The 16,220-nt window shown below is 29.0% G+C and overlaps 2 protein-coding genes across 4 annotated transcripts in view; one reads left to right on the top strand and one right to left on the bottom strand.

The window, feature by feature from the left end:
• The window catches only part of LOC108693165 (aquaporin AQPAn.G-like), an 8,107-nt gene extending 7,804 nt beyond the window's left edge, over positions 1–303 (bottom strand). For all 3 annotated transcript variants that reach the window (XM_018201950.1, XM_018201951.1, XM_018201949.1), the window contains exon 1: positions 66–303. The gene's annotated coding sequence lies outside the window, so the exon portion shown is untranslated. The remainder of the gene's footprint in view (positions 1–65) is intronic.
• A 6,299-nt stretch (positions 304–6,602) lies between these two features.
• The window catches only part of LOC108693070 (aquaporin AQPAn.G), a 33,085-nt gene continuing 23,467 nt past the window's right edge, over positions 6,603–16,220 (top strand). The window contains exons 1-2 of the mRNA XM_018201744.1: positions 6,603–7,084; positions 9,044–9,167. Of these exons, the coding sequence (XP_018057233.1) occupies positions 6,986–7,084; positions 9,044–9,167 (223 nt within the window). The 5' untranslated portion in view covers positions 6,603–6,985. The remainder of the gene's footprint in view (positions 7,085–9,043; positions 9,168–16,220) is intronic.

Genomic DNA, 16,220 nt, shown 5'->3' with positions numbered 1-16,220 from the left:
TATAAATATATAATAAAAAATAAATAATAAATAAAGTTAAAAATGATGAATAAACATTCACTCACCTCGAAATCTGGAATTAACACGTGCAATTGATTAATAAATTCTCTCTAGTCTTGTTGACAGCTTTCTAAGAGACTTTTGACAAGTACTTGGAAGTGAGTAAAATATTATTTGATAATTTTTTCGAGTCCTTTGAGATGCCTCCGAAAATTGTTTTATTTAAAAGAATTTTATTCTCTTTTATTAAAAAAAAATCCTTTAGGAACCAACAAAACCGAGATGACTCCTTGAGAGCGACCGAGCGACAACTGTCGCAAGCTGGGCTCTCGGACCGATCGGGCCTCACGTAGATAGATATCCGTACTAGTAACTCTACCGGCAGGCGAACAGTAAAGTAGTAGGGATATCACGGTTAAAAGTGGCGAGTGCATGAACACAAACAACGAGTCCATGCGTAAAATGTGTATGTACATACTCGTTTTGATAAATAAAGGTTAATTGCGCGAGGACTTATACTTCCGGAAAATTGGACTTATACTGCCGATAAAATTACAGTCAATCTGAGCTTCAAGATAAATTTCGTATAAAATAAAAAATTCTTTTAAATTCTTTTGAAGAATAATTTAAGCAAGATATTCACGAAAAACCTGGATTTTAAGAATTTAAAAAGTTTCTGACAGAAAACTTTAAATTCTATTTAAATAAAATTAATTTTGAATAAACAAAAAGTTAGTAATATATTTAAAAGAATGATTCATATAAATGTAAAAATTATTTCTGTAATTATTTAAAAAATAAAATTTATTTATCTTTCGCAGTAAACAATGACATCGATAAAATTATTATCTACGAAAATATTATGTTTGTAACGTTGATAAGATTATGAATGGAAACTTCAGTTTTAGAAAATAATTAAATAAATATCAAATCCTAAATAACGATCTTTTTAAATTTCAAGAAAATTTTATTTAAATATTTATCTGTTGTGAGAAGTATATTTTAATCTGGAATACATTTGTACTTTTTGAAATGTAAAATTACTCGATTTCTTTTTCTGGAGAAACTACGTAATACAAAACAGCTTGTTTTTTATTTAGGCTTGTTTCCGATTCACCTCTTAGCCTTCGTGTCACAATCTTTTTTATTGTCTACTGTGAAATACGATCGATTTGGGAAGTTAGAAAAGAAAGGAGCGAAACTCGTTTTAAAATGATTACATCGCCTGAAATATTTAAAAATCTGATCCGATAAAAAATACAAAGTACCGTACAATATTTTAATGTAACTGATATTTTTGTATTAATCAATCATTAAACATAAATCAAAATACATAAATGTAAATGTTCAGACATTCTAAATGATTTTCAGCGGAGATGCGGAACGAAGGGGACGCACGGCACAGTTTTTGTGATAACAAATAGCCTTTTTGCCTTTAGCATTCTTTCGATTATACCTTTCCTGAGACGTGTAATCGGAAATGGTGTTTTCCCGGTAGGAAAAGGAAAGTACGGTTTCAACGGTACTTCCTTGCGATGCACGCGATGCATAACGAAGGGGGGATCACCTAAGCGCGACGACTACTCTGAAGATGATGAGTTCATTGTAGGCTACGATTAAATTCTATGATTTAATTTCTTTTTGTTAATTTTCCATTTATCTTTTTTTTTATATTATATTTTTGGGACTAATATTTTTTAATTGCTAAATTTATTTGTAAAAGTAATGAAGAAAAAAGTAGATAATTAGAAGAAGGTGATTAAATTATGATTAAATTAGAAAACTAATGTAATTTTTAATAAAAATATCAAAGAATTGAAGAAAAATGCTTTATAATATTTTTATTTCAAAATTACATTATTTTCCAGAATAAGAAAAATAAATTTCAAATATAAAAATTTCTTACATGAAATATTGTCAATATTTATAAAATATTAATATCATTTTGCGCAGTATTCTTCTTTTGTCTTATTAAACTAATTGTGCGAGTAAGTCAAGTACCATTAAGACAATTGATGTATAATTGATGGCATTCAGAAAACGCGGGGGCGATGATAAATGTCGTGCGACGCAAGAAAATGTTAAGTATGCCATTCTCTTGATTGATTTGTGTAATCCGAAACGCGATTCATCTCGCACACAATTATCCTTTATGTATATTCATTGATGATCGCGTTCGCGCAAGTTTGAATAGCTGATAGATATAAAATTCATGATGCTCACTTAATATCTGAAAAATTTTTTACAAAATTGACTGTAATTTTGTTTTGAACACTTTTCAAATGCAGTTGTGAATAATAAAAATTAAATGTATGTGTAATTTGTAAACATATCAAAAGATTCTGTCTGCATCCGTTCGCACGATGATTGTAACCGCGACAATGATGCGGAATTAACACGCTGTATTTTATCCGCCATTGTTTCTAGCCATGATATTCTAGTGAGACGCAAAATTACCATGAATAAGCTAATTAACCATTGGAGGAATTAAATAACGTCGGTTCCGAACAAAGCGTTCCTGCAAGCTTCGTATTATTTCGTTTAAAGCGCGGAACTATAATTACACCATGTTGCAGAGAGAGAGAGAGAGAGAGAGAGAGAGAGAGAGAGAGAGAGAGAGAGAGAGAGAGCACAATTATGTAACATGGAATGGCAGCGTGCTTGGGGCTGCATAATGCAAACATGATGGCGCATATGTCGCGTAAGAGAGTCGTATTGTTAGAATTTGTTGTCATTGCTGCAGCTGAGTTCTTGGCCATGTTGTCATCTGGGCGCTGAATCAAGGTTTATGCAGCTCACCTGCAAATGTGCATATTTATTATAACACTGTGGCAAGCGAGACTGACAGGGGAGAAAACTAAGAGAAACTCGAGAACTTTTATGTTAGGGATAATAAAAAGTATCTATAAAGTAATTAAAAGTATTCAAAAAGTAATTACAAAAGAGAAATATCAAGATAATAAGAGAAGAATTAGTCAACAGAGATAGAATAAATTTGTTGATAAAATAATAAAGTTTAAGGAGGTAAATTTAATAATTAATTCCATGAAATAATATCTATTTGCTGCGAATCAATTGCTTAAATAACAGATTTGTTGTAAATGATATATTTGAAATATAGAGTTGAATAGATAAAATAATAATGCGAATTCGGTAACACCAGACACGATTCTGATTTGTTCGACCAAAAGCAGATGAATCATCTTATGTTTCTCGAATACATACATTCCGCGAAGCGGTACGACAAGATCGTCATCGTCATCGTCGAGTCATTACCGCTTTTTTTTCACGTGACAGTTGTACGCTGTTAACCGTCTACTACCTCATCGTTTTGTCCTTCCAACATGTCTCACACACATTCTTAGTTGAAGTTTAAGAAATGTGTGTGAGACATGTGTCAACGTTTTGTATTCTAACAAATTTAAAAACGAGTTGTATTTTAATTCTGTTTTATAACAAATATATATAAAGTATATATGTTTGTAATGTTATAAAAAGTAATGAAAGAGAATCAATTTAATTTAATATCAATAATATTAAAATTAAGTAAATCATTAATCAATATATTATATTATCATAAATATGTATTAAAATTCATTTAAATCAGATCAATAATTTAAAAATTAGATATTAATATGACATATTATAATATAATATTAAAAAAATTAAATGTAGAGTTCGAACCTGCAAGGTGACGTTTTAAAAACATTTTATTGACATCATTAAGACGTCATTTTTGACGTCACCTTAATTATTACTTGGGATAGTGGCGTTTAAAATCGTAGCTAAAACATGTGGGTAGATTATTACTCTTGATTGCCGATCGTTTTTATATCAATAAACTTATCATCAATGAACCTCGCACGTGGACAAAATTCTTTTTTTCATTCTCTATCCGACTTTGTCGCAGCACTCTAGATTCAATTTAAAGTCATTAGATGAATCATCAAATATTGAAATTAAAATGACTATTTTGAATTAAAATCGGATAACGTACATATATTATTATATGTAACTTATGAATACAAATACAAATGCATAAGTTTGATTGTATCGCGTTTTGAATCAAAATGGCGAACAAATTGCATATTAACTCGAAAAAGTTGCCTTGATCGCAATAAGATCACGATCGATATTTCCTTGCATATGAATCGAGATCTGGATGTCATCGCATTTACTTGTCCATAAAGAGTTTCACGATAAAGAATATTTGTAACATTAGTCATTGAATTTTTTACATACATTTATCATATATTTTCTATATTCTTGTCTTATAGTTTTTATTTAATAGTTATTACTGTTATTTTATTTAATTCGCTTAATTTTTCATATTTCCCCGTTTTATATCTACTTCTTAATTTATATTATAAATTCTACGATTTCATTAAATTGCGGTGTAATTTCTGATTCAAATGGATTCAGGTAACAGATGCAAGTTTATATGATCCAAAACAGTTTCGCCAGGCACTGTTTTATGTTGGATTTTAAGGAGACAGCTTGAAGGAAACCAGGCATCCGAACACGTGTCAATCTTCGTTTTATTTCAAAGAAACTAGGCGTGCATGAGATTGAAAGATCGACTTGCATTATTCTATCTAGATTGCTGCAACATGAAATCGTAAATATCCAGAAATAAATTTGCACGCCAATTAGAGCGACAAAGAAATATTTGCCTCTCAAATGAATTTGTACTTCGTCATAACGTTTGAAGATATAGATATGGACTCTTTATGTCTACTGAAAAGGCGATGTTATGGTTCGACGTAAATATCTCTTTAGGCGAATGATTAAAAATTTTTTTGTGATAGAGACAAAACATGGCGTTTTTCACAGATTGGCGTATAATTATGTGACTTCCGCGAGTTTTCTTGTGGCGCGTCGCAAACCAATCGTTACGGGTGCAAGAAACTGCAGGTATGACGTATTCCATGTTCATCGCGCCCATCGGTTGACCTCACGTATGCTAATTGTCGCGATTTTATCTGCACGCGAACTCACCATATTGCCATAATGCCAGTCAACAGCTACGAAATAGAACACCAGGAAAAATTGCAAAGGAATTGAGAGACTTGATATCAATTTTAATAACTCAAATCTTTCGTCTGATCTTAATCGCAAATTTTGAAAATGATACAGTTAAGATTTTTTACAAAGGCATTTTGCAACATCGAAAATTAATTTGTTAATTAATTATTATTTTAACTAATTAATTATTAATTTTAACGATTAGAATACAATAGCTTTGAAGAAGAATGGTTATATGTTATGCGTATGAAGTTAAATTAAATTGATTCAATTTAAAGGAGTTCGATCAATTAATGAAAAATTGAAACAATTTCTAACTTTATTCGGAAAAAAATGAAACTGCTTGGATGTGTTATTAACATTGTGAAGATTAAGTAAAAATCTCGACTCAACTGCGAATGATATCATAGCCGTAATCTAAATAAACTGCGAGAGTAATTGGCCATTGCAGGCGATGACCGGAAGTTCGTGGTCGGAGATCGCTGCCATTACTAACGGAATCTTATCTGTGGCCTTGATGCAGTACTTACTGTTTATACACCTTTGTGTGAAAGGCCAAAAGTCATACGATAGAAGAGAAATGTTTAGGCGTGCCAAAATATATATCTCACTTGAAGTCTTATTCTTGAAAAATATCATACAATTAAAATACATTGAAATAATTTTCTAATTGAAAATAGACGAATCAAAATCTTCTGATTAAATTTATTAGAATTCTAGTTGAGCTAATCGGAATTCTGGTTGATACAATATTTCTGGTAAAATCTATTAGAATTCTTATTCTAATTATCTCAACTAGAATTTTAGTAGATTTAACCAGAAAATTCTGATTCGTCCATTTTTCACTAGAAAACTATTTAATCCAAGCAGATCATTTTTCTCCATGTATGTATAGTTACATATATTATATATTATAGATTTCTTCAGTATTTTCATGTGCGATATTTTTCGAGAATAAAGCCTATGAGATTTTATTAGTCCCATCTTTAAAAAAATACATTAAGTTAATACTCAAATGTATCGAAATCCTTTAGAAAATCTCAAAGATTCTCGTTGACTCTTTTTTGTGACGCTGATTAGTTCTGTCTTTATTGCTCTTACTTTGTGAGAAGCTGTCATTGCATATTTTGATAATTATGTATACCGAAGAGTTAACAATAATATAATATCAATTGTAAATATTTAAGCAATTATAGAAAAAAGTAAACAACTAAATAGCGCAAGTTAATTGCAAGTCTGTGATATCTAATGAAAACAAAAAAGAAGAGAAAAACAGGAAGAAGAAAAACAAAAAGATACAGAATTTAATTTTAAAAAAAAGTTAAAAGAAAATAGAAAGATAAAAAAGAATAGCGGAGAGGAAGAGAGAGAGAGAGAGAGAGAGAGAGAGAGAAGAAAATACAAATTATTTAACAACAAAAAAAGAAAAAGAGAGGAGAAATTATATAATATATAATTATTTATACAATTTTTATTTGAAGCAATTTCGTTTATAAAATTATAACGTGCTGCTGATATTAGAAATATCAAAAAATCATCCTTAATTGAGCGGTACGATATATTCTTTTATTTTGAAAATTTAAAGCAATTCTTGCGATTTCATTAGCGATTTGTTGGGACAATAGTAATAGTATCGAGGTCGATGCAAGCAGATGTGACCGGAACATTGCGAGCAGAACGATCACAACGTCACGCAACTTGGTGAGGTCGCTGTCAAGGTCGTCACGTGTACTAACTATTATCACCACCACCCTCGCCACTTGAATGTTACGTTGGATCGACGAGTTCAGGGTGGTCGAAGATCACAGCGGATTCTTTCAGTGGTCGTTCGCTGGTCACCACCTTTACGAGGTTAATTCTAGCTCTAATTGTCCTAAACGAGGACAATCCGGTTAGCTGGTTTCGTGGGGTAGATGGCTGGTGGAGGCGGCAGGTGGTTCCTGAAAGCAGAGCCTAGGGGATGTCGCGTCCTGGTGGTAAGACTTATCTGAGCTTGTGGCATGAATTCCTGGCCTACAATTCGACCGCCAAGAGATTTGGTTTAAATCGACGTCTGAGAGTAAGTGTACCATTTTTATCAATTTTTAACTAAATGCAATATCAATATCGAAAAGCGTATGTCGGAATTCATAAATGAGACCACAATTTATTTGAATTTAATATTTATTTAATATTTAAACATCTAATTTGAATTTTTTTTAGTTTATTAATATTTAAACATCTAATTTGAATTTTTTTTAGTTTAATTCTACACTTTATTCTATAATATTTTATAAATAATTTTATAGCTTTATAAATAATCTTTTATAAAATTAAAAAAAATTTAGACGATTCAATAATTCATCTAAATAAAATATCGTTTAATTATATTGTATATATTGTATCCGAGAAAAAAATTATATATGGACATTTATAAATAATTATATATAATTGTATACAAAATATGTCAATTTTTTATATAATTTTATATAATTATATATGAAACATTTTTTCCCAGGTACATGTATGAATACACTAGATTTAATATTTTTATTAATCTCAATTTATATCGATTATGATTTTGATTTAAAATCAAAAATTAATATTTAAATATATGTATTCTAAGTACAGGTAATGATATCTTAAGATACGTTCAGATTATTGAGCCGAAACTCGAGTCGAATTTCGAGTCATAAGCATTTCGATTAAAATTTATTGTTTTTTGCTGAGCGGCATAACAAATGTTTATCGAAATACTCGCGGTTCAAAGATTTGGCTCGAGTTTTGGTTCGATAGTCTGGACACACCTTTAAAATGGATTATTGCTATTATCAGTTTTGTTATGTATATTCGATTTTCGTGACTTTCGCAAACGAAAGATAAGTTATACTCTTTTGTTTAAATACCTACTTTTATAGGTAATAAAGATGGAGATAACTATGATACAATAATACAAACAATATGAAGTATCTTATCGTTATACCAGAAGTCTGAGTCAGAATTTGTGTTTTGCGATATATATTATTTGATTTAGGTCTGCAGCTAAATATAATAAAATAAAAAGGAAAGAGAGAGAGAGAGAGAGAGAGAGAAAGTTGTCACTTATGCAAATCTTCAATGCATTTCGTGTAATTTCCAAATTTATATATTGCAAATTTTTAGTTTCCTATTTCTTTTCGACATTCTCGAACTAGAAGCCATTTTATTATTATTTTTGCAAATTTGATTTTAATAATTTTAATAATTAGCGTAATAATAATTATGTTAATTTATTAACTGTGATGAAAAAAAGTGAATAAACGTGAATGTAATATTTAATTTGTAATATTTAATGTAATATTTAATTAAACTTTTCTTTAAAATTAAATAACAAAATATACGTCAATATTAAAATTAATAGAAAATAAAAAAAAATTTTTTTTTTATTATAATTTATTATTTTTTATTTTATTGTAAAAGATTCTTCAATCTTCTCCGTTAATCTTGTATGCGTGATCAATGATAAGTTGACAAAGAATCGCTAATGAAGTCGGATTTAGAGGACAAATTAGCAACCATTCTAATACGATCAGAACCTCAATAAAGAGTTAAAGAATAGTTACGTGGCGAGACATCCGTGAAATAGTCGAGACACTCGTTATATAGCTTCTTGTTCGAACTCCAGATAGACGCAATAAATTATAGTGTATCATTAATTTATATTAATTTCCCGTTTCTATTTACGTCTATTTCTATTAACGTATCATTCACGTTGGTATAACATTTTGTATCGCGAGATGAGAAAAGGCAATCTGAAATTCACGATTCACGAAACAATGGTAATGACGTATAATAATGTTAAAGCGTGTAATATTTATTTCTTTGAGCGATGTAGAAAAGTTTATGTTTTATATTTTATTATAATATCAGAAAATATATATCCTCGAAAATGAATAACACTTTAATATTCGAAGAAACATGAATAGTGAGAGGAACGCTCGAGAACTGTCAATTCAAGAATCAAGGACTCACTGATCGTAATTAAATCCTGCAATTCCAGAAACCCGGGATGAATGTTTCCACGGTGTTTCCTGAAGGATACGTGGAAAATGACCGAGTGCAGCGGCATACATCATCGATGCCCAAAGAGGATGAGGACAGATCCGTTCAGGAACGACATCGACGTGAGTCTATCACAATATTATATTTAATTTTACACAAAGAATGAAATCTATACAATTTGAAATACTATTATATGTTATTAAAGAGAATATAAGAGAAGAATAAATAATGTGCGCTTTAATTACTGCGCTTGACTCTCAGTTACCTGTTTTACTTCTTTTGATTTTAAAGAAATCTATATTTTAACGCGCATAAAAAAAGATATTCCTACATTTCTCCAAAGAGATTCATATTTAATTTTTTATTTTAGTTTTTACTATTTTTAATCTTAAAAAATGCGCTATCTTGTTACATTTTGCATTAAATACGCTTACATATATCACTCTATGTTTTTAAATATATTCGGTTGAGTTAACGACTTAATAGCTAAACTTCGACACGCTTGATACGCTTCATGCGGTTTTTCTGCAGGAAATCATATCATTTATCAATCCCGCGGAAGTTCTTTGAATCATTTACTTGCATAAATATATGAAAATACAAAGGAATGTGTTTCCGGCAACACAACGTTCGCTGGCGATGTATCCGCATGAACGCATCGCTGCAGATTGTTATGCAATTATATGTAATTAAATGGCGTGTCATAGCTTGAGAAAGAGATTACGAGGCGATTTTCCGTTTAATTAAATTCTTCATCTCTCAGGAAAATCCAGGGTTAAACATATAAAAACAGTGTAATACATTTTGTTACGATCTTAATTCTTAATCCTTTCATTTTGAAATTGTGTATCAAATTGCAATATCATGTAAATTTTTAAATGACTTTTACAACGAAATCTTTACAATTGTTGTATTTATTGTACGAAACATAATATCCAAGTATTTTATTTTAATATATATTTATTTGTAATAATAAATCTTTTTATTGTTATATTCTTGCTCGTTCGAAATTGCGAAAAGAAATTGTAATTTTATACACCCATAATGTATTTCAAATTTTTAAAAGCATTATAATTAAGTATATCTTATTGAGTATTCTAAATCAATAATAAAATATTATTGTAAATAAATTTTTTAATATTCTTATTACAATAATTTTGACTATTTAGTAAATCACATGGATGATAATAAATTCCTATTTTATCGACAGGCAGGCATGGGCTATATCAGTGCTACAAAAGTTTAATTCTGCAACGCTTTAAATCGTTCTCGACAGATCGCGACTTATGTGCAATTCACGAAAAAAAAACGCGATCCAAAAATCATTCTATAATTTTATATAATTTTTTTAATTTTTAAACTATAAATTTAATATAATTAAATACAATAGAATTTTACACAAAATAAAAGCGCGCATTAATCGATAAAAATAAATCCTAAATATTAATCTATTATTGCACCTCATCTATTATTGCAAAACCTCATCTATTATTGCAAAATTGAAAATTTTATTTTGTTTTTATTTTGTTTATACTTTTAAATTCTTTTCCGTGAAGTTACTATCAATGATAAGACCTCAAGCAAAATAATAATACTAGCGTATTATGAAACCTTTACATTCCATTTTGCTGCACTCTAATTATCGATAATCGTCAAATTATCAATAATTATCGCGATGTTTGTTTTTCTGAACTCGCATATTTTGCAGTTCTTTATTCTGTTTTTCTCGAATTTTAATTAAAAAACGAATTCAAGAATTAATTTAATAAAGAATTTTATGTTGCATTTTACACGAGTATCGATTAAAACTTCTAAAATATTTATTAATACTTCTAACTATGTAAAATTATTGAATTTCTAAAATTTCAGAAAATTTTTGTTTTTTTAATTTTCGTCTTCGTTGTTCTCGAAGTTTCCGGAATAGGAAAATTAATTTTACTTAACAAAGCGACTTAATCTCGGACGTGTTTAGCCGGAAACGGTGAGTCGTGCGAAACGGATAATTTTGCATTCCACCACGTCGTTGGCGTGTCTCATTTTCTATGCGTCGACAATTATAGTGTTCACGACTAGCTTGCGGCGGCGGCTTCTGTACATGTGATTAGCATCAGCTGTTAATGTTATGCGTTCGAGAAATTGCACCCTAACGATCTCGATAATCACCGCGATAATCCGACGATGTATGTTTACGTGCTGTCGATTCATTGTTTCGTGCAAGAGGAAGGTGCTTCTTAATCGTGTATTACTTCAATTCCTCATTATTTTCCATCATTATTTTTCATCAAGAGATGCTATACTAATTATTTTATCAAGAATATTCTTATTTTTAGACATATTGATGGACTATTTTTCTTTCAAGACTAAAAATTTTCCACATAAAAAAGGAGTTTATGTTGATAAATTTTTTTCAGTTTAAATAGATGCGAACAATTTTATCACGCAAAATTTACTTTATGAGTCTTCTGGAAACGTGATGCAATCAAGTTTTATAGTAAGACGAATAAACGAGGAATCTGGTGACCATTCCCGGTCGCAAAATGTAAAATTCTCGTGAAACCTTTTGCGTATTTGCGCATAAAAAACCAACTTTTATTATTTAACTGCTGTCTTAAAGTGCGAAAAATTCGCCTGGCTTGTAAAATGCGTCGGACTTAATTTAAATTAAATAAATTAAAACTAAATGTGAATTTTACAACATACTTTTCAGAATTATGATAATTAAAGTGACAAATTTTTAAAGGATTTTGCCGATGCACAAGCGATTGTAAAAAAATTATAGCAACGCTAGTGCCGGCAGATATGAGATTTCTCATGGTACTTTTTGTTTCGCATCACAAACGATCGTTTGTCGAGATTCCACAATTTCCGCTATGCTAGCATTTAATTATTCTTTACTACGCGTCATGTTGTTATACACGTATCATACGGGATTTATTTCGATAAATTCCTTGAATAAGTGTGAAATCAATTTTTTTTTTTTTAACAAAGACTTATTTAAATTGTATTTTTTTTTGTTTCTTCGAATATTAATGTCAAATGTAGTCCGGATATTAAAATATAAACATTATTCTCGTAATTTGAATTTATGTCAATTTACAAAATCATTATATGGAAATTTATTTTAATTACACATATACTTTGTTCGGTAATTTGTAAAATCTGATGTTTTTTAATATTTAGAATTTAACATAAATTTTTAATATTGACGATTATCATCCTCTGGAATATATTATTACTTATTATTTTCTGATTTTATTAGAGGAAAGTCGTCGATACTGACATATCTTCTGCAAAAAAACCTTCTTATTTTTTTAATAATTAAACGTATTTACTTTATTAATACTGATAAAAAATATGATCGTTTATATAATTAAGAAAATAAGAACTTATAATTTATATTGTAGATTTGTGTACAAACTCGTTTTTATATAAAATTAGCTAAGAACGAATTCTCTACAAATGCAAAAATAAAAATTCTTATGACTTTCTTTGTAAATTGCACAGTTTAAATAATATATTTTATTGATAATATTAAATCATTAATATAAATATTAATAATAAAAAATTAATAATAAATATTAATGTTAAATAATCCTATCCGAATGCTATCTTGTATTTACAGGAAAATCTTCCAAAAAAATTGTCGCGTTCTTGTAGAGCAGCATAAAGTATGTATATAAATAAACAAAAAATATTTTATATCGAAGTGAACAAATTCTAGAAATTCTCATATACACTCACTTGTATTTTATTCGGATGAAAGAAGAAAAAAAGAAGATATATGCATAACTGATCTCTGTATCAATTTTGGAGCCCATTTTGTCAGACGTTCATTTTGCTTGTTTTACAAAAAAGTTAATTATTATAAAATTGAAAACAGTCTTATAAATATTACTACAATATATCATCTGATAGAAGACACGTTCTAGTTTGTATTTATGTTTTTAAAATTTTATTTTTAGTTTATGTTTATAAAATATTCTATCCAAAAACAAAATAGTATGACGATATTGTTGGGTGACTTTTCTTTATATTATTCAGAATAATAAGTTAAACTAGATTGCTGAATAACATAAATAAATAAAGGAGCATCAAATACGGTAGAAGTACCAAAATTCAACTTCAATTTATTTGGCTCTCCTTTATTTATTTATATATATTATTCTAAGAGCTGTTTAAATTGACTATAATAAGAAATGTTACATAAAAATTGCACAGGAAATAAGAAAAATTAGGAGTAATTACTGAAACAGGATTTTTATCACACACATTAAATAAAATCATAAACATATAAATAAAATCTATTTAAACAAAATGATACGATCAAAGGAATGATATTCTTCTAGATCGACACACTTTCGCAATGCTAGCAAATCGCAAGAGCGATTAATCAGATCGGTTAGAAAGATGATCATGCAAGATATAATTTATAAGCGGCATGTGCATGTATATAATTTACAGTAAGTCGATTAAATTCAATTTTTCTATACACGTGTAGATACAATAATAATATTTCCACGGGAGATTTTCCATCAATCGAAACTTTATAATTTAAGTGAAAGAAATAATTTCTACTCCTACTTGTCATGTAACATCATTATATCTATTCATTATGAATTTAGATTACACTTTTCGTTTAGCTTCATTTCTTGATTTCTTAGCTTTCTTAACTTCTTTCATTTTAATTAAAAAAGAATACACTTTTTTAAAACTATAAATATATTCTTAAAAATATGACGAAAGAGAGACATTAAAGTTAAATGAATCGTTTTATATACAAGGCATTCGAAAGGATACTTCAGAATTTTTAATTCGAGAGATGCATCTCTTTTTATTGCACGAGTACAATAATGAGCTCGTGATTTATTAGTTTTTTGTTGTTAAGTCGTTGCGAAAGATGAAAGAATTAAACGGAGAGCAATCAGTGATTAATGCTATGATGACTATTGTAGTGATTCTTCACGATGCATGGCCCGCCAATGTCATTAAAGCGTTACGAGGTGCCTTGTATCGAAGCGGCGTAGTTTTCCTCGATTTTGCGAATTTCCGAACGTGATTGCATAACTCTACGCGTTTTTTCCATTTCTTAGAAGAGCGCGTAATTGTTCTTTATTCACGCTATCACGACGAATCTATCTAATTGTTTGCCTAATTTCGCATGATTATCTGTATGTACAATATAGATTACTGCTCAATTATTTTCCGAAAAAGCTCGTTAACAAGATAAAAAAATTTTCCATTCTCTAAAGAAACATATCCAATATAAACGTAATATTTCTATTTTCTACATTATTGCCTGCCTATTTGAATAGCGTTTCTCTTATTATATTAGATTATAATGTGATAAATTTAATTAGAATGATTATTCTTATCATGGATCATAATTTTAGAAAGGTATCTATTAAGAATGAAACATAACCAAACAATTTTTATTAAATTGACACAATAGCACATCTTTCGATTATTTAAATTTATAATTCCTGGTTCTCAATTAATGTTTTCAAATTTTTTAATTTTATATTTTTTATATTCAAATATTTCTATAAAATTTTTAATACATATATTTAATTTTTATTAAATATGATTTTAGTTTTGTATTGTAGTTTTTTTGTAAGCAATGTATGCAGCGGAACTTACATTTAAATTTAAAAAACATTAAAACTAAAATTTAAATTGCAATTTTGATAAAATAAAATTGGATTAGCATTAAATTAGGAAACAAAAAGAAGGAAATAAAATTTTTTGAAATTGAACAATATGTGAATATGCCTTTGATTACAGTAATTACTTTACGTCAAACAATTCACTTAAATGATAAATTTTTCTACAATTAACGCAATGATATAATCACGTAATAATAGCAATAAAGTTGATAACTGACTTTAATGTTCTTCGAAATTTGAATCACACCTCATAGACTCTTACAGTAATTTCGGCGAGCTTTTAAAAGACATTAAGACTATATTATATCTTCGATCAATCTTTAGATTGATGAAATGTGACACAATGTTTCATTAAATTTTATTGTCACTTTAGTATTACTATGATAACTATCATGATTCTTATTCCCAGTTATCGTATTGAAATATGCTGTCACAAAACATTGTACGCAATAAAGTATACTGTATTTACAATTGGATCAAAAAAATTTCAGAAGTAATTGAACGGAAATTTTTACATATCTTGTTACATTAGATACTAGAACTCAAATTATAAATTGAAGTATAAAATAAAACTCATTTACTGTAGCAATATACTCGGTCCTTTCGATGTACACAACTATTCTCATCAAGCGCCATCACAATCAACATACTGAGGAGCAAGATGTAACACATCGCGACATGCCGTGTAATATGCGAACGTGGTAAATTCATCGCGGTTACGTATAAAAGTTGCACAGACATAATTATTCTTATGCGAGTGGCGCGCGAGAATGCGACGTGAGTGCGCGACGACGAGTGCACGGCGTTAATTGCGGAAGCTATTTACTATGGAGTCGCTTTGTCACCGCGTAACGATCCAATTAATGCTGTTTAATTATTGTCTGTTATTGTTGCATTATGACAAGGAGACCAAGAGACCTTCTTGGCGGCACAATGTTTATCTGCTTCGCAAGTATAATAGCGTTGATAAACATCGATAACGTCGTGATAAAAATGTGCGTATAATGTTTATTTTTAGCAGGATTGTAAAGATTAAGAGAAAGGAAATTTTATTTTGTCGGTTGAATTAATTTGAGAATAAAAATGGAAGTATTTGTCAATTAATATAATATTTATTAAGCAATATATGAATGGTTTTACCATAAATATCTAAAAATTTAGCAAGATACATATCTAAAAAATAATTTTGGATTAAAAATTTAGCTACAGATCTGAAAATAATTTTGCTAGATCATCAAAATAATTGTACAGGACGCTTAAACTGATTGCTAGAATGTCAAGACTTCTTACAGCATTGCGCATCATGAAATTTCTAATTATTTTGTAATTATTTTGATGATCTAGCAAAATTATTTTCAGATCTGTAGCTAAATTTTTAGATACTTCAGCAAAATTGTTCTTTTCTTAAACCTACAATTTGAACCGTCCTGGTAGACAGCAATGTTGCCTTCACCATTTGTGTACTTATTTATTCCCGCATACCTCAAATGTAATTCTTTGAATACACACAAT

Source organism: Atta colombica, unplaced genomic scaffold (assembly GCF_001594045.1).
Source record: "Atta colombica isolate Treedump-2 unplaced genomic scaffold, Acol1.0 scaffold88, whole genome shotgun sequence".
Classification (NCBI taxonomy): Eukaryota; Metazoa; Arthropoda; class Insecta; order Hymenoptera; family Formicidae; genus Atta; species Atta colombica.
Note: the sequence above shows the minus strand (reverse complement) of the source record. Positions and strands in the feature narration are given on the sequence as shown.